This window comes from Anabas testudineus, chromosome 19, assembly GCF_900324465.2.
Source record: "Anabas testudineus chromosome 19, fAnaTes1.2, whole genome shotgun sequence".
NCBI lineage: Eukaryota > Metazoa > Chordata > Actinopteri > Anabantiformes > Anabantidae > Anabas > Anabas testudineus.
The window spans coordinates 3,998,879-4,017,675 of record NC_046628.1 but is presented as its reverse complement, the minus strand read 5'-3'; the positions used below and the strand labels follow the sequence as shown (position 1 = coordinate 4,017,675).

General features: G+C 42.4%; 1 protein-coding gene across 3 annotated transcripts in view; it reads right to left on the bottom strand.

The window, feature by feature from the left end:
* cacna1g (calcium channel, voltage-dependent, T type, alpha 1G subunit) overlaps positions 1-17,762 on the bottom strand; it is a 207,029-nt gene extending 189,267 nt beyond the window's left edge. For 2 of the 3 annotated variants that reach the window (XM_026351608.1, XM_026351609.1), the window contains exons 1-2: positions 16,990-17,762; positions 16,115-16,432 (exon numbers count right to left, since the gene is read on the bottom strand). In XM_026351608.1, coding sequence (XP_026207393.1) covers positions 16,115-16,425 — 311 coding nt within the window. In that variant the 5' untranslated portion in view covers positions 16,426-16,432; positions 16,990-17,762. The remainder of the gene's footprint in view (positions 1-16,114; positions 16,433-16,989) is intronic. The other variant, XM_026351607.1, reaches the window with a different exon arrangement.
* Positions 17,763-18,797: the final 1,035 nt, after the last annotated feature.

Genomic DNA, 18,797 nt, shown 5'->3' with positions numbered 1-18,797 from the left:
CAGGAGGAACCTGAAATCGAACCACTCACCGTGGGGTTCGTAGGCAACTGCTCTACCACCTGAGCTACTGCCGCCCCTAAACTTACATACATATATAGCATGTTAAACTAGAGCAGACCCAGAGCCAATTGGCACTCAATTAAGTTTCAAGCATATACAGTAGATAAGAGGAAACAATTACCGTGCTTTTGTTTAAGGTAAGGAAGAAATCAGTCTACAATTACCAACGTACATTTTATTAATTATTACTGTAATTTTGAACAGTCTTTATACTAACCCAACATAACCTTGTAGGGTAATATTAAGGTGTTATTACTGTGTGAGTGATGTGGGTGAGGTCAGCAGGTCATCATGCTAAGGTCAAGGTATCACGTTCATCGCGTATTTGACGTGCAGTGTAAAATATGATACTATAAGACAGGGGGCATTCCTTACTCTCAAGGGACAAAAAGATCTGATTAGATCTGTGGGGGTTGAAGTTCTCAATAATGCAATCACTCATTCAGATGCTGACTGCTGTGGATGGTCAGTGCTATCTTTCGCTCACAACTTGGTACAGCGGCGGCCTGGCAGGAAGCTGGGAGATGAACGCTGCAACATCCCTAATGGAGAAATCACCAGTGAGCTGCTCCATTGAACTAAACAAAACCAACTTAAGACAAATGACCAACAGAACCTCGGAGGAACAACACTAATGCTACCGTACATTTCCAGTGACAAGAAAAAGTATGTGAACCCTTTGGAATTTTATTAATTGCATTAATTTCTCATAAAATGTGATCTGACCTTTATTAAAGCCAAGACTATTAACAAATATAATGTAACTAAAATAATAACAAAAAAATCATAAAAACCTCAACCTTAACCTATTTATTAATATTCTTGACTTAGATGAAGATCAGATCATATTTTATCACAAATAATGCAGAAAACCATGAAATTCCAATTGTTCACATACTTTTTCTTACCACTGTATATTTCTTAACTGTTCTCTGCCTTATGTTGCTTTTCACAGCCCGTTTTTCCTCTCTCATTTAAATTGTTTATGTCAAGTGTCAAAATTTGCGGGAAATATCAATTTTTCACCAGCTAGATTATAAAACAAACAAACAAACAAAAACAGCTGAGTAGATGATGTTTCACGCATGACTAACTTTGTTAATCTCTCTCAGTCTCCTTAAAAAATTTCAATCAAAGCAATTCGATTCCAGCAGTGGTAGCTGAAACACCAAATGAGCAAAGAGGGTGGGAGGCGATAAAGTAACGAGAATGTGATCAATGAAAATACCTCTAGAGACTGGTAGAAACAAAAGCCATATATCTGAGGGACAGGGGAGCACTATATGTGGAAACAGCAGCAGTTTGCTTTAAGAGCTTTTGCAAAGATAGAGCAACAAAATCAAGCTTTGGAGTAGTTCAATATGAAACAGATTTCATATTGAACTGTATGTCCAGCAGAGCCACATCAGTCCAAACTGTCTCTACAAAACCTCCCTTACTAGCATGGAGAACGCAGACTCAGCATATGCACTCAACACATGCGTGTTCATGTATCTGACCTCATGTTCATGTAACAGTCGTGTATCATAGATTCTGCCTCAGGGAAATTTGCGAGTGACATGTTTGTGCAAATCTTTTCAGAAGCATTGCTGAAGCAAAGCCACTGTGTCAAATGAAAATCGTTACAAAAAAAATTGTTGACCAGCATCCTGGATTAAGTTGCAAACAGCAGATGGAAACAACATGTTTATCCATACAACATGCCAGACCAGTGTGTCTCTTGAATCCCACATGAGTCATGCTTTACTTACTATGAATGCCAGAAAGAAAGACAGAAAGCCAGGTACATTTGTTTGCAACCAAAAAACATAATGAGGGCAGTGTAACCGTATGTGTAGGGCAGACAGGTTACTCATTATGTGTTTACAGAATGTGTTGTTTCAGTTTCTGCCTCACTTTGGATGGACAGTTTTTAATTCAAATCCACCTGCTGAGTGAAAAGTCAATTTGAAACCTGGTTGCCATTAGACTTTTCATTGCCAAGAAATCAGGGGAGAAATTAGCCTAGCAGTATAAGGTTTCTCTAATCTCCTGCTTTTATAACACAAACCAGGTCTCTGCTTTAAGAGAATCACTATTAAAGAAGAGAAAATCGCCTTAATGTAGGCCCACTTAGTCACATGTACATCCTCTATATCTGTGTAATGGCTAGAGTTGTATTTTTTTTGGCAATATTTGATTTGAAGGATGAAATGCTTTAAACTGTTAGCTGTTTAATAATGTCAAAACCAGACATTACACATTCTCATAAATTCTCATAAATATAATTTCACAAAATACTGTATATCTATTCTCTAATTACCATAGAGAGTTTTTTTTCATTTTGCCTTAATTCTAATACATGATTTAATCTTTAATAATGATCAGTGACTTCATCAAAAGCATGTTATGAGATGACTCTCTACCACAAGTACGAGCAGCTTTTGTTTAACACACCAGCACCAACAACCTGAGCTCCCCTGCAAGCCACAGGCACACATTTTTATTTATGAATTTAATTTGTGTTTTTCTTAAAGAGGCATTTGGCAGCCTGCCTTGACACAGAGGGGAGTTAGGACCCAGGAGGAGGACAGCCACGGAGCATGTTAAATTAGAAGCAGACTTCTCTCCCTCCCTCGCTGTCTTAGTGTCTCTCTCTGTCTCTCTCTCTCTCTCTCTTTCTCGAAAGACAAAGCAACGAGAAGGAAGGAAAGGCAGAGAGGAGAAGAGGGGGAGAGAGGAGTCTGGAACTGGTTTTGGAGTAACATCTTGTAGGAAATCCTGAACAGAGCATGTCCACAAGAGATACAAAAACCCACGAGCGCCAATGGTCCCCTGTCTGCACTCTGTGTTTATACAGTATGTATGTGTGTGTGTATCATAAAGCAAAATACATAGCCTGAGACAGATGTGTCCACGGAGCCCCTACTGACAAACATACAATGAAAAAAACACAGGGATACTGTGCTGTACACAAACACACCATATGGCAAGGACTGGCAACTATGTAATGCATAAATACAGGTAAACACACGCTTACACAGAATTATATATTGCACAAACAAACATATATTACTGGCTTATTGCACGCCACTAACACACACACACGCCATGCACACACCTCTCAAGGGACAAGACAGGGTTTCCCTTTCAGTCTACATCTGCAAACTGTACTGTACGTAGTTAGCCAGGGATGATTGCAAAACTCATGCACACACACACACACACACACACACACACACACACACACACAACAGAGCAGAGAGACCTCCCCATGTGCTTGTATATCAGGCCAAACTATGCTGTGTTAGCCCATGGTAATATGGAGACAAATAAAGACCAGATTTTACAGAATGGTATGCAACAGTATGCACACTTGTTAAAAACACACATCCGCATGCACACACACACACACACACATAAACATACACATACACACACACCACAAAGTGGAAATAAGGGAAGAGGGAGGGTGATATAATGGTGAGAGAAAATATTAATCAAGACAAAGAGCAGATCTCGCTGAATTCCTCATCCTGCATGTGGGATGCCCTGTACCCCCTGGGTAGTGGGGGCATGCATTTTTCTCCCCGAAATGATATTGTTACATTTATGAATGTGTGGGAGCCTGAGAATGCAATATGTGTGATGGAGGGAGAGGGCTACACTGTTTGCATCAAGGTCTCATTTGTCTCTGTGTGGGCTGCAGGTATTGTAGATTTTGGCGCATGCTATTGAGCTGTTGTTGCTGTATGAGTGTTTGTGAGAGCTGATATATACTTTTATTACTTTGTCCAACTTTTTTCATCACTTCACTGTTCAGTTACTAATCTTGTATGACTCCATCAGAACCACAGTATTACACACAATATTATACATATTGTATTATATAAAAACTGTTAAGTAATGAGAATTCTGTCCCAAACCTATCTATCTACTCCATGTACACAACAGACATTTTGACTTGTCATAGCAGCAAATGCATGATTGTCCATTTTTACATTAAAAATAAGTGATATGACTGCTTTATGGTAAATGTGAAAGAACATCTTTTTGTGCAATATTTTGTTTTTTTGCCCACAAATGTCCTTTTGCTTGGCATTGATAAACTATTCACTACCTGAAGGACACCAAATGGGTATAGTATAGTTAGCAACTAGCTGATAAACATAGACACATAATTCATAGGTAAATATATACATTCAGTTGCTGCTGCAGACATAAAAAACTGAGTGGTCAGAAGTATGAGATTGAATGCTAGTGGTGCTCTGTGTCTGCTGGATGTTCATATAAGTGACTTTTAATAGTTTGATATAACAATTTAACATGTTTAACACTTATTTTTATATGAGGCAAAAGAATCTCCCTTATAGTTAACACACTGTTACGATTAACTTTCTTTCCACAAATTAAACAAGGAAACTGATCATGTCTGTCATTGGCCTTTTTAACAGTACGACTGCATATTCCCACATTAAATAAAGCTTCTATGTACATGGAGTATATGGAGTTTGGTCAGCAAACTCTCAGTGTGCATAAATCAATCTTAAAATCTGTTCTAATCAGCCTGCATTGGATTGAATTCCTTTAAAAAGCTTGAGCTTGAACAGCTTGATCAGTGCTCTTCCTGCTTCTTCATTAAACTCCTGCCTCAATTCTTGTGCAGGTGCCAAAAAGCTAATCTTTTAACACCTACAGAGAAAAACTATAAATAATACTAAAAATAACTTGAAATAACTGCTCAGTTTTCTGACATTTACAAATTCAGAGAGTGGCAACAGACATAGAGTACACATCTCTTATTTTCTCCAGTGCTCACATAAAGTTCATGTAATAGTGGGATCAAACTTTGCCCCTCCCAGGGATGACTTGATCATCAGGTGCTAATGTACTGCTCAATGACATTACTCTATTTGTCAGGCTAACAGATTAGACCTGTTTCACCTGACCTTGTAATTGCCTTTAAATCCTGTAAGCTCCAGGCTTGTGGGACTTGATCCCATTCCATCCTCAGCCGATCCCAGCACAGGTGTAGCTCTTAACAGGATGCCGAGGCTCGGCGCTTTTACAAAATGCTGTGATCTGATTCTGGAGCAACCACTGTTACACAGTCACCCCTGGGACATTAAGCTCTAATGGCTGCGAAACTGTAAATGTCACAGTGATTTAGGCCAAGCACAGGGGAGAGAGCCTGACAGTGTGTGTCTTTATGCGTATATGTGTGTGCGTGCGTGTGTGTGAGTCCACTGTCATGTCAGTAGCACTGCCTGAGCAAAACGGACTGCAGAGAAAGGGCACTGAAGTGAAGCGAGTAATTACAGTAAAGTAAGTACAGAGACAGCACACATTCACACACTTTCCCATACAGCTGCTCACAACACCACAAGCCAAATGCAACAAAAAACATATAAGCTTTCCATTCTCACACAGCACGTACAGTTTAGAATGATTACAGAGGTTCAATTTAACACTCAAATGTTAAATAATTTAATAATGGATCAGAGATAAAGTAAACAATCAATTCTCGACCAGTCCTTTTTCCTGTTGTTAGCTGATTTTATCAGCTGCAGCTAGATAATGAGGCTAACGTTAACTCCATGATCAGGGTAAACTGGCAATCTCCATCTGAGCAAGAGAGCTTTTATGCATTTATGCTTCACTTCAAAGGTCCATTTTTTTACTGCAACATGTGACCTCAGAAAATAACGTATAATGAAATGTTCATTTGCATCAGGTTGCTTTTGTAGATACAAATTTATAAGGCATTGTTTCACTCATTTCTTATACTTTTGGTCTTGTATTTTTGGTTTCGGAGAGGTAGGACACTAACCTTAAAGTTTTTCTACCTACGAGTATCGCTCTTACTACAGCACCACACACATCCTCACAGAGGGGAAATCCAAAGCTTAACTGATATATCATGTCCAGCTTTGGTTGTTTAGCTGTAATTGCCAGTCCTGCTTGGGGGGAAGGGTTGTTAGATTAATAGTCAACAGCAATAAACAGCCACTCACTGATGCACTCACACTCACACACACACACACACACACACACACAGCAAATGTTCATCAATACATGGCCATGCTTTACAAACTAGCACCTCCTTTCTTCTGTAAGCCATTTTTTAATTACACACACCACAGGGGGATTAGACACAACCAAAGTCCATAATGACTGAAAACACACACACACACACACACACACACACACTCACACACAAATCCCCTCTGGTGGTCATCCCAGTGTGTAGACATGACTGGTAAAGTTCATTAACTTCCACCCAGCCTCTACAGCATCTGTATTAATTGAAACAAACCAGGCTTACTGCGCGTTATGCCCAATGGTGCAACAAGTCTTCAGGCACATTGTGGAATCTGATTACTAATTAAGTAAATGACTATCATGCAATCTGCAGTTATCCAATGTTTTGCATGTATATTAATAGAGTTTTATTACAGTGGCCGGCCGTAGGTAGAGGCAAGCAGCAGAACAACATGAGCTATAGAAGAACAGGGCTGGACAGGCCATACATGCAAACAGATGCAGACAGACACACACACAGTATGTCACACACAGGCGGGCTGAGAGGCCAACATATCATGACTCTTATATAAGATTCCCGCCCCCAGAGGTATTTATATCCCTCGTTTGTTATCTATAATAAGACATCTTTCTTTTTTCCTCACTCCTTCAGACTCCCTGGTCCTGCTGCAGGAAAATCCTGATTAGTGTCCTGATGACTGGACAGAGAATGATCGAGATACTGAGACAGAGCAGAGGGAAGAGAGAGGTGGAGCAGAGGGCCCAAAAATTCTAAAAGGTGACAAGGGAGATGTATTTCTGTATGTGTCTGTGTGAATCTGAATTATTGACAATATCAGCAATTCCACTGTGGGCTGATTCAACAGTCTACTGATTTGACACTCTACATGTTTGTCCCTTGACAAAAGTGTGTTTGTGTTGGTGCTGAGATAAGGCCAGCAGTCAGGTCTGGTGCATGTCAACGCCACATGAGTCCCTGGGCCTTAGCATGGCCTAAAAAGGGTACTTCTGTCAGACATGGCATCCCCTGCTGGTCACCAACTTATCAATGTGTCTAAAAAAACAAGGCCTGAAAGGTTGGGAGAAGTAGTTATCACTGGAATTCTGCAGAGAGGGTGGAGAGGGAACATGTAGAAAAGGAAAAAAGACAGTAGAGGATGGAGGCTTTACTGCTTATTTCCTTTGTCTAGTAGTCTGTTGTAAAAAAGAGAAAGATGAGCATGTTTGATGAAGCCATTCGATAAATATGCTAAGGAAATGGGCAAGTATGTGAAAACTGAAGAAGATGGTGCTGTAAGAAGATAAGCTCAAGCAGGGTAGAAGAAGTGAATGAGGCAGCAGGGAGGTGAAGGAGAAAGAAGACCGAGGTATTGGTTAAGACAAGGGACAGATGCTTCCACAGTAACACAGTGGGGGATAACTCGATTGAGGTGCCCAATGAGATTTTGCTGTGTAAGGGTAAGTGTATAGCTTACCCACCCCCATCCTCTTCCTTCGTCTTTGCCCCCAACCCCCTTTCTGCTGCCACACTGTGCAGTCAAGAGCAAGTCTTCTACAGTACCATAATGAGAAAAAGCTGGTAGGAAAATCCTGGACTCAGTCCTACATAAACTTACAGCCATCTTACAGAACAGCCCAAAGAGGGGTGGGGGCTGAAAGGAGAATGATCAACTTTTTCTTTGTGTGTGTGTGTGTGTGTGTGTGTGTGTGTGTACTTTTTATGTATTACTGCATATCAAATGGAAATATTTCTAATCAAAGTTCTTAGCATAGAGGTGATTAACATAATCAGAAACTGCATGATTCATGGTTTTAAAACAATAACATCTTCAACTATTTAATTTTATATTCTGTCTATTTATAAATACAATGATTCCAATGATGTTAGTAGTAAATTGTAGCCTACGCCTTGCTTCATATGGAAATCAGGTCCTGACACAGAGATCTGTGTTGGAGCTTTTGCCTCACAAAACTTGAAAGTATGGAAACATCTCATTTGAGACTCACTTGTTCTGCAGCCAACCAACCAGCTAACCTTACTGGCTATCAGCTAAAGAAACACTCAAACAACCTAGTCTGCCAACTATCAAACAACGGAGCAACTGACCACCCAACAAGCCAAGCAACAACTGTGGCTAACAACCATTCAAATAATCAGCCAATCAGGGGCTTAACCAGTGAAAAAATTACTCTATCAACCAATCCACCCATCAAATACCTAGCAAATCTACAAATCTGAAACACTCAACTGGTCAAACACCTAGATTAACTAACCAACCAACCAACCAGACAACCGTCTAAACAACAACAACTCAACCTGTTCAAGTAACTAACTTATAAACTAATCCACTCAACACTACTGATCCATTGAACCAGTCAACCAACAAACCAGACACCCAACCAGTTAACCAAGGAGCAAAACACCCCAACATCTAGTGAAACAATGAATCTACATATTGTATATACTGCAAGTACCAAGTCAAACACCCAACCATCAAACCATCTATCTGACAAATGATCTAACCAGAGTGCAGTTCCTGATAATTAAATGCAGATGACAGATGACAGCATTGTTTAGTTTTTTCATACATCTTAATCATGACAAACCGTTTTCTCAAACAGCAGCAATTAACTGGCGGGTTTTATCTGCACTAATTGTTCTCCCTCTACAAATAATTGACTGAAAATCAGTGACAAATCTGCTGTCTGGAGACAAACACACACGTGATTGCGCATCTCAAACCACAGACAATATGAGAAGGGAGATGCTATACCTGGAGGCAAAAACAAGATTATGAGCGCGCATACACACACACACACACACACATTCACACACTGAAGTGATTTTTTTACTGAGGTGCAGACAAGTTCTTGAAGACAGCACATCTGTAAAAGTCTATGCTTCATCCCTCCTGCTCAATTTCACTACCTCCTGTCATCAGACACCTCTGTTGCTCCTTTTTTTCCCTTTTCTTCTCACTCTCTTTTTTCCTCTGTTGGAAGGTAGCCTGTGGTTTTTACAGGATTCACATTAATTTGTTAACTAGGCCACTGGAGTCGTGGGGGGAAAAGAGCGTAGCACATGTCAGAGAAATGAAGCAACACAACAAAATGCATAAAAGCATAATTCAAAAGAGCATAAAAAAAAACATGACACCTCCACAAAAGAACCAGATGTAAAACTTTCATTCATTCCTTCTCAGTTATGTGACTCATTAAAACAGGCAACGTTCAAACAGAAATCAATCAAAACTGGAGACACATTGAGACACATGCACACACACACATACAGAGCGAGAGTGCTGTTGTCTGGCAGACTACAGTGGAACTTGTGGTTTGCCCCTGAATCACTGTGGTTGGAGTCGGTGTGCATCAGGTTAGCCAGTCCCCCTCCACTATCACATACACACACAGCTGCCAGGCCAGGCCCACAAACACATTCTTTGTGTTTACAGGCACATTACACTAAGTAGCCGGGTTACTCAGAAAAAAACTGGTTATACAGATAATCAGACGACGCGTGATAGCTTTTACCGAACAACTGCAGCTTCAGGCTCGTTTCTGACTTAGTATTAGCCTGTGTTTATACAGTACTGGCCTGCTGAGGCTTTTCACTGGATGGCAGACACCTCAGACATACTAGAGGACTTTCCATTGATTATATCATTTTCAGATACTTGTTATTTAGTGTCAGGAGCACTATGATGTTCTTCCCTTGGAATGTCTCAGTTAATTCACATATACAAGCCAAATATGGTCTCAAATAATAGCCAGCAAGCACAAACATGTGATGGGTGAAATAACTTACATCAAATGGGAAACTCATCATGAGCACTAATTCCATCATTACGACGAGCCCCTTCGCTGCTCTCAATTTCTCTTTTGAAAACAAATAGTGGTTGTATTCACTAATTTATTCCAGTCTTTCCACTTTGCCTTTTTCCCCAGTCATTGAAATTCCAAGTCAAGGTTTTATTTTTTATTTTATTTTATTATTTTTTTTAGCAAAAAGAAAAAAGAATAGGATATGCCAGAAAAGTTTTAGTGTGAATTTCTGCAGAAAGTGTAACCTGCATGAAATCACATTTAAGACACTGTTTATATGTGTATGTTGAAAGAGAGAGTTTGATTACTGATCATCTTTAATTAACTGAATGGACAGAATTCACTTTGAAAAGCCTAAAAAGGAGCTTGTGAAGTGAAGTGAATATAATCACTGTGATTTGAGTCTCTGAATCTCTAAGTGACAGTCATGTTTTAAATCGTGTAGTAATGATAATAAATTCAGCTTTTGTACTTTAATGGAGCAGTAGGTTTGTTTTTTCCTTCTGTTTGTGTAAGGTTCGCTGTGTTGGAGCTGAAAATCAATACAGGCTTGGTGAGAAATGAATGGAGCAGTGACATATAGAAACACTACTGCGCTCCAAACAGACTCTAATGCACCATGGGGTGCATTTAGCACCAGTAAAACTATATTTAAACTGTTGATTTCTATACTGTCTGTGAGAGTTCTTGGAATCCATTAGCAACTAGTTGCAGCAATTTGCAACACAGTGCTAAACACACCAGCATTTTTATCCATAATAGACATATTTTGGCTAGGCTGAATCATACTTTGCCGTTTCTACTGCAAAATACACTAATGCATTTCATTTTGTTCAAAGGAGTAGTTTTCCCAGAAAATACCTACCAAAACGAAAACTGCTGGGTTTAACAAGCCGACTATAGGTTGAATCAGTACACAGAGTAGAAAAGTGAGTAGCGACTGAGCACAAAGAAAACTTGTGCTCAGTCTGTTTGCAGTTTAACAGCTTAAAAAAATCTCCTCATTAAGAACAGACCCCATACTGAGTCGTCTACTCACACCTTAATATCGTCTCTCGCAGTCTCTCTCTCTTTCTGATTGTCAGTGCTGTTATTCATCAATAATTGGCGCTTTCAGTGTGATGGCTGCTGAATCACTGAATTTCACACACATTCTCCGTAGTGTGGCAGGATTTTGTCTTTGCCAGTAAATTGATCCATCGCTGTTGTCGTTGAATCAGTGTTTGGACTGGGTTCAACACATTATGCTAAAAGATCCTTCACTTGCTTCAAATAACCTTGGTGCCTGTGAGCACGTGTTAGGTGACTATGAAACAGATGTTATCTGGGTTTAAAGCACACACTGTTGGGTTGTACAAAATGCACGCAATTATTCTAGTAAATATGGTAAATAATATTTGGAGTGGACATGATGAAGACTCATTTCCTTCTGCTGAAGACAAGAGAGCAGGCTCGGTGACTAACCGGATCCCTACCGGCTAACATTAAATTCTGAATGCAACAAAGATTTTCTAGCACAATAACAAAGCCCCACACACACACACGCCTACATAAATACCAGCTACAGTCAGTGCTCAATGTTTTTGACTGTAGCTGTGTTCTCATTAGAGTTCTTTGGTTGGCAGTTACATAAGTTTTCATTCTACCACTTACTTTAAAAGAGAAAGAAAACGCTAAGTTAGACAGAAGGATCTCCGACTGTCCAGTAACTTAACAAATGTTACAGTGACACTCAAAAAAAGGTGCCACAGGATACATATTAGTGTGCTCACCCCCAGAGAATGCACCTGTGCATTTCATACCTTTTTTGTTGCAGACAGCAACACCAATATAAGTGGTTTTCCAGCTGTATTCTGGTCTACCTCTCATCCCATGAACCATGTTTGGAATGCACACTGCCAGCTGTACCATCCATTTGACAAGTTAAAAATTGAATTGCGCCACTTACAATTTTATATGTGTGTGTGGCAGTGCTGAATATACCTACAAATGCATAGGTACCAGCACAGGAGCATATCCCTTGTGGCAAGCTCTCTACATGTAAAATGCATCACGTGCTCAGCGGTACACATGAATCACAGAGTCAAGTTCTGCCACACATGAGCAGAGTGAAAAGGCCTTGCACTGTTAAGCAAATGAATACTTCATCAAACGCAGTCTCTCAGTAAATAAGGGTTCATGTCAGTCTAGCAGTGAGTTAAAGTGAACCCACAAATTGAGTTCATATGGAGTGTATGAAAAATGCACACACGGTATGCTTCCTCGAACACCTACAGTGTGAAGGAAGTTCTGATAGAATTAACGATGAGGATCAAATTGGAAGACGCTGGAGATGTGTGAGATTCTCAAAGGAACTTAGGAGAAGGGGGATGAGTGGAAGGGGGGAACATAGGGAGAAAATATGAAGGTACAGTAAAGTAGTTGGAGGGTACAGGCCTACTTTTTCACCTCTTAAAAAGTGCTTGCTGAAATCCCTCTTGGCTCTCCAACTGAGCCTCGCTTTTTATTTCGCTTTCTCCTTTTTTTTCCCCATCAACCCTCTTCTTTATTTCTTTTTTTATATTCTTATCCTCCTATTTCTTCTATTATTTTCCTCACTCTCCAGCCAATGTGAAGCTTTTAACGCCAGGGGAGGGAAAAAGCAGGGTCTGGGAGAAAAGAGAAGGAGGAGGTGGAGGAGACGGAGGGGTTGAGGGGAGAGAAGGTGATGAGGAGGGCAGGAGACATTTTCTGCTGATTAAGTAAGTGTTCGCTTCAGCTTCCATTATTTGACAGACGCACAAAAGCGAGAGGCCTGCTTCGCCGAAATACAGAGCGAGAGGGAGCGAAACAGAAGGAGAAAACAAATCAGTAGCATATTTCACCAAAATCCCTCCATTCCCTTGAGCGCAAGTGGTTTGTTGGCCTTCCAATGAGGCTATTTCAACGTGATGACAAACACCTAGCCTGGCCAGGTGTCCTCCCTCACTGTTCTGGGCTGTGTAATCCTCTGCTTAATCAGTGTGAGCAAAGGATAGAGAGCACTGGACCAGTTCCCAAACTCCCCTCCTCCTCCTTCATCTTGGCACAACATGCAGCTCTCCGCCAAAGAGGAGACACCTACGGGAGTCCTGGGGAAGTGTGTGTGTGTGTGTGTGCTGCTTACACAACCTCCCTTACTCTTACGCACACACCAAAAGCTCTCACTTCCTGTCATACACAGATTCAGAAATCATTAGCTGAAGCATCAGAGGGAATTTCACGCAGGCAATGTGCTGGGCAAAACATCACTCAGTGCGTACACTCTAGGGGTCTTCAATTAGACCCTAAATACCTCAGCAAGTATCCAGGGGTCCTAATCACTTCAGACTGTTAAAAATGGCCGCTGGCCTGGCTTACCGAGGATATGCCTGTTTAGAATAGATTCTGGCCCCAAGATCAGTCGGGGTTTCCTGTGTTGTTGGTCTGCAGCATCATAGGAAGCAGCCACTGTGCATCAGAGGTGAGGCAGAGCTGGCTGCTACTGCTGCTGGTGGTGTGCTGTGGATGTATTTATAGCAGGAGAAAGAGAGACAGGATTCATTCTCAAACCAAAGAGCAGCGAGAGAGAGACATGGTGTGAAGAGGCAGCAGCGCCAGGGGTCCACGGATCAAGAGGGGAAGAGTTAAAAATATAACTAAAAGTTATATCTGCTCTCTTATAAACACAGCCTTATTGTAAACAGAGATCCATGCAGCGGAGCGCACACACACTCACAGGGGGCTCAGAGACAGATCGATCCCAGTAACGTTCCTATGCATTACAGAAGCGCTGACCTTTTTCTAAATTGGTACAGATAGACATAAAAGAGCAAACAAGACAAAGAACATTCAAACACCAGTTCAAATTACCCAGCGCTTTCAAATCCCCATTACAAAACGGGCTATGTGAAACTTCTCACCGACATAGTCACCATGATGCCAGGTGCAACTTCAGTGTTGCCAGGTGTTGAAAACCAAATGACAGCACAAAGACTTCAGAACGATCCCACTCCAGAGCAACTATGACACATTTAAATCCCTGTGTGGCACTTGAGTTAGTACAATAAACCAACCCTAACAACACCAGCACTGAGAATAGTCTCACAAGTTCTCTGGACAGAAGTGATTCGAGTTACAGCAAATTCCTTGTTCCTCAAGAGATCAGTTGATAAACTGATTTTAAATAGTTCAGTGATTTAGTGGAGAAAACAAACTGCTGCTATATACTGCTGTATTTTATAGACAAAACTACTAAACGATAAATCGGGAAATTAACGGCAGCTGTTCGTAACATTTCACCCTTGAAAAAGCACGGTATATCAGAAATATTCCAAATGACTTCTTTTCATCCATCATACAAAGGGCAAACTTCTCATTCAACTATAGAGGTACACCTGCCACACAGTACAACCTGCCTAATAAATAAATGTGCATGACAATATTTTGTATATTTGTATTTCGTCTTAATATCTTGCTCTTCTAGAGCAACTTTACTTTAAAGTTTGTCTCCTTGGGTTAGATATGTGCTTGCTTTGTATCTCACTTGTAAGTAGCTTTGGATAAAAGCGAAATAAATAAACGAAATGTAAAGTTTTACAATAAATATGGAAGATAAAGTATTTGCACACATGCTCAACTTCAGCAGCTGAAAGTGTTACTTTACTGTCACTGACACACTTTATGTTCATCCAGTCGTCTCAGCCACGCACAGTAAACCTGAGAACTGACTAGAGATTCAGCAAAATACAGAACAATGACACTAGACTAGAAATTGCCTCAACTAAATGATTTCCCTCAAAGACGCAAATTAAATGCTCTAAAACTAAATGCGACTGGAATGTGTAGCACTAATATGGGGATTCCTGTGGGGGTGATGAGGGGAATTGAAAATGTATTAGAACCTCTGACATGGATAAAAGTATCAAGATCGCCTTTGCTCCCTGAGCAGCCACTGGGGACTCACACGCCCCTACTGCTAAAAAAGTCTATTTGTAAGACCTTCAAGGATTTGACATTTACAGACATGGAAATTAGCTGTGATTGCTTAGTGACAGAATAAAGACGGGGAAAAAAGATCAAAGCAGGACAACGAAGAGACAGCGGGGTAAGAGTGGCAACAGTGAGAGGCATTGTAGACATTGTTCCTGTTGGAAGAAAGAGGACAAGGAGTGGCAGAGATGACCAGCTCATTTTGCATCTCATTTAGGACTGTGATAAATGAGAATAAGTTGAGGGCGTTAGGATGTGAAGCAATAGACAACGCAGAAGGAATCGAGAGAGGGAGGAGGCGTGGGAAGGAGACAGAAGAGGAAGGAGTTGACATAATCTAATTGACATTAACACACACACGGCACCTAAGAGAAAAGAAAAACAAAGGCTGTCTGAAACCTCCGGAGCGGAGCGGAGCAGAGCAGAGCAGAGCAGAGCAGAGCAGAGCAGCATCAGCCAAGGAAACATTCCTGCCTATACTTTGCTTACACCCAGCTACTAAGACCTGCCCCACATGTACAGTATGTTGCCTACACACTAAGAGAGAATGACAGACAGAGAAAGACAGAAAGGAGTCTGTGATGATTCCTTTCTCTCCTGTCTAGAGAGCTGAATCGGTGCAGGTGTGTACACTTATGAATCAATAATACACTTCAGTGGCAGGAATGATTCAATAAGGCTGTGTGACTTCACCACTCCCTTGCTATTCACCGAGGTAGTAGCTGACAATCCGCCACCCCAGGTGTGTATCAATAAACTAATTATAACCTCTAATTACAGGCCGCTCTCTATTGGCTCAGTCAGGTGGGGTCAAAAGATTTTCATCACTTGCAGGTGTGAATAATGGAGCAGAAGAGATTTCACGCTCAGTGGAATGAGAGCATGACGCGGGAACAGTAAAGCTGGACGCTCGCACACACACACACACACACACACACACACACACACACACACACACACACACACACACACACACCAGGAAACTGGATGTATCTACACTGGGAGTCAGACACTGAGTCGTACTAACACCCCACAGATCGGGCCTTTTTTTGTTCATATTAGCTCATGAGACTTGCTCAGTGGATACACATCATGCTTGTGGCATTTAAATAACCGTCTTAAGGTCAACTGGACAAGCTGCACAAACAGGTGTTTCTTACCTGCCACAGGTGGAAGTCAGTGCGCATGTGCGCATGAGCAGATTCACATAAAAGGATATGGGTTACAGACCATTTTGAGACACCAGCTCCGAGGCCGGGTTGTTTGTTTCAGGTAGAAGAAGACAACGGGGGCCAGGGTGGGGTAGGGCAGGTTCTCTCCGCCGCTCGTTGACCCTTCCTCCCCGCCTGTAGAGATCCCGTCAGGAGCCGGGGACGCCGGTTCCACCACCAACTCGCCTCGCTCCCCGCCTCCTGTCCCAACCCCGGACAGGTCGTTAAGCCGGATGAAAGTCCTCGGCAGAGAGGAGCGACCCTCCGAGCCCCTGGCGTCGGGGACCCCGGAGAGATTTCCCCCATCCTCGGCCATCATTCTCCTCCTGCAGGCAATAGAAGATCATAAACATATGATTAGATACAGCTGAGAGGAAGGCAAATGCTTAAGTATCTGCAGCAGCCTCATTATGAGCGCATTAAAATTCAGGAAATATGAAGAAAAAAATACATCATCTACCAACTTTGCATATGAGGAGAAATATGCTTCTGCAACACACATGCTCATAATTAAATCAACATATCGCATGACAGCGTGGAGAAGTGGTGATGCTGGAGGGGGGGGGGTTAGAGAAAGAATATGCGCACAGCTCATCGAAATATGACTTCAAATAATAAATACGTGACAGCTATTCAAGACAGAGATGGAATGATTGTCTGGTGCCTGTCATTAGATGAAGCCCAGGATTTGAGCTCCTAACAAGTCTCCAACAATCCATGAGGTGCTCGCATTCCGCTTCATCAACAACAAAGCCAAAATCAGTCAGCAACAGACTCCTATTGTTTCAATCCCTCTACAAACTTCCACAGCACTGATCATTTCCAAAAAATCCGGTAATGCTGAAGGACGAGCGCAGGAGCATCTTCCCGCTGGGTTTCTTACCTGTAATGGACTCGGTAGATGTGCCCAAAGCGCGCTCAGTCATCGCATGATCAGCTTTTGTCGTGGCTATAAAGTCCACACCAGCCTGAAGAAAGGAAGCCGCTCGGTAAGATGGAGAGACGAGGGGGGGAGAGATCAAGAAGAGAGGAGAGGAGAAGGGGAGCAGGGGGGGACAACACTAAGGAGAGGGTCTTTTTCCTCTGAGGGTTTGGTGCGTCTGGCGGACCTCACAGTTTCCAGGTGGTGCGCTGCCGCGCGGCTCTGTCTCAGCGGACGCGGTGCGCCCAGGCCCCGGTCTCTGAAGTCCAACGAGCCTCTCTCTCTCTCTCCAGGGGCCTCACTAACACTTCACAATCATCCTCGGTGAGACGCAAAACGCGACAGGGATGTTTGCGCGTGTACTTTTGCGGAGCTCAGCCTTTGTGAAAACATGAACACCGCGCAGAAACTTCTTTCTGATCTCCTCCTCCTCCTCCGCAGAGCTGATGGACAAACGCCCCCCAAGAAAGGAGAAATAACACAAATTAATAACCGATTGGTTTCCTCCGCTGGTTTCCGTCCTTCAAATGAAGAATCCCGTACTTTTGGATGCATCCACAGGCGGTTTGCAGCGTATATCCTGCATCAGTGCGTTAAAGATCCATCTCCTTCGCTGAACACAAACAGGCGTCAAACACACAACCTCTGATATTCTCTAAACATCACCAACACCCCCCCTCTCCATTGTTGCACATAGGATGGGCCGGGCGCTCCTGCTCTCACTCTTGTCTCCTCCGGACTGTGTTGGGTCCGTTCCGTCCATCAGCCAGGCTCACACAGCTGGATGGGGGATCCGAACTTCTCGCTCTCCGCCCAGCGGGCACCAGCTCTGCGCCAATCACAGGGCGGGTTGACTTGGAGCTCACTCCTCACTGGCTGAGGTGAGTGTCTGTCTGAGCTGTGCGGCGGAGGGGAGGGGGTGAAACAGCTGGAATCTTATTTTCAACTCTCCGCCAATGAGAAGCGAGGGAGTGATGGTGCGCGGCTTTATTACGGGGAAGTTTGAGGAGAAAAAGTTGCAGCGAGGTGCAGTGTGACTCCCACTGACTGTGAATGTTAACATGATGGATGTAATGGACAAGCTGTCTCAGTCCAAGGGCAGGAACCTACAGATTCCAGCTGAAGCACACAGCCCCAGCCCTGATCACTGTGTAATGTACCCATTATACAGTGACTTATAGTGAGTGTTGTATTTTAGAAGTGCCTATGAGATAATCCACTGCAAAATATGAATTCATTAGGCACAGATTTTAAAAACTGTTATGGAGTTAAACTATCCAACAGAGGGCAGAGGGGCTGCCAGACTCACCTAAGAGGAACCCAGGAGGCCCCTCAAGCCCAGCTATCCAATTCAGAGATAATGAAGTTAGTGCTGGCTTCCAGTCATTACAGAAACTTGGCTAAAGTAAAAGAAAAACTATAATCTGGGAATCGTATGTGGCAAAATGAAATGTCATAGATTCACTTGTTCATTTATGTTACTAGATCTGGGGACCAGAGTCCTGGAGGAGTGCTCTGACATGTATGCTGCTGGTGGCCACTAGGGGAAGATGTTTCCCAGGACTGTCTATACCGCTCATGCTCACACACACACACACACACACACACACACACACACTCTCTCTCTCTCTCTCTCTCTCTCTCTCTCTCTGAGCACCCACAGCTGGTTTAGAAAGTGATGCAGCCTGAGGCAGAACACACAGGTGTACTCTGTAGGTTTTAAGTGACAGAGTGTCTCTGAATTACAAATCTGTCACTGTCATCTTTTG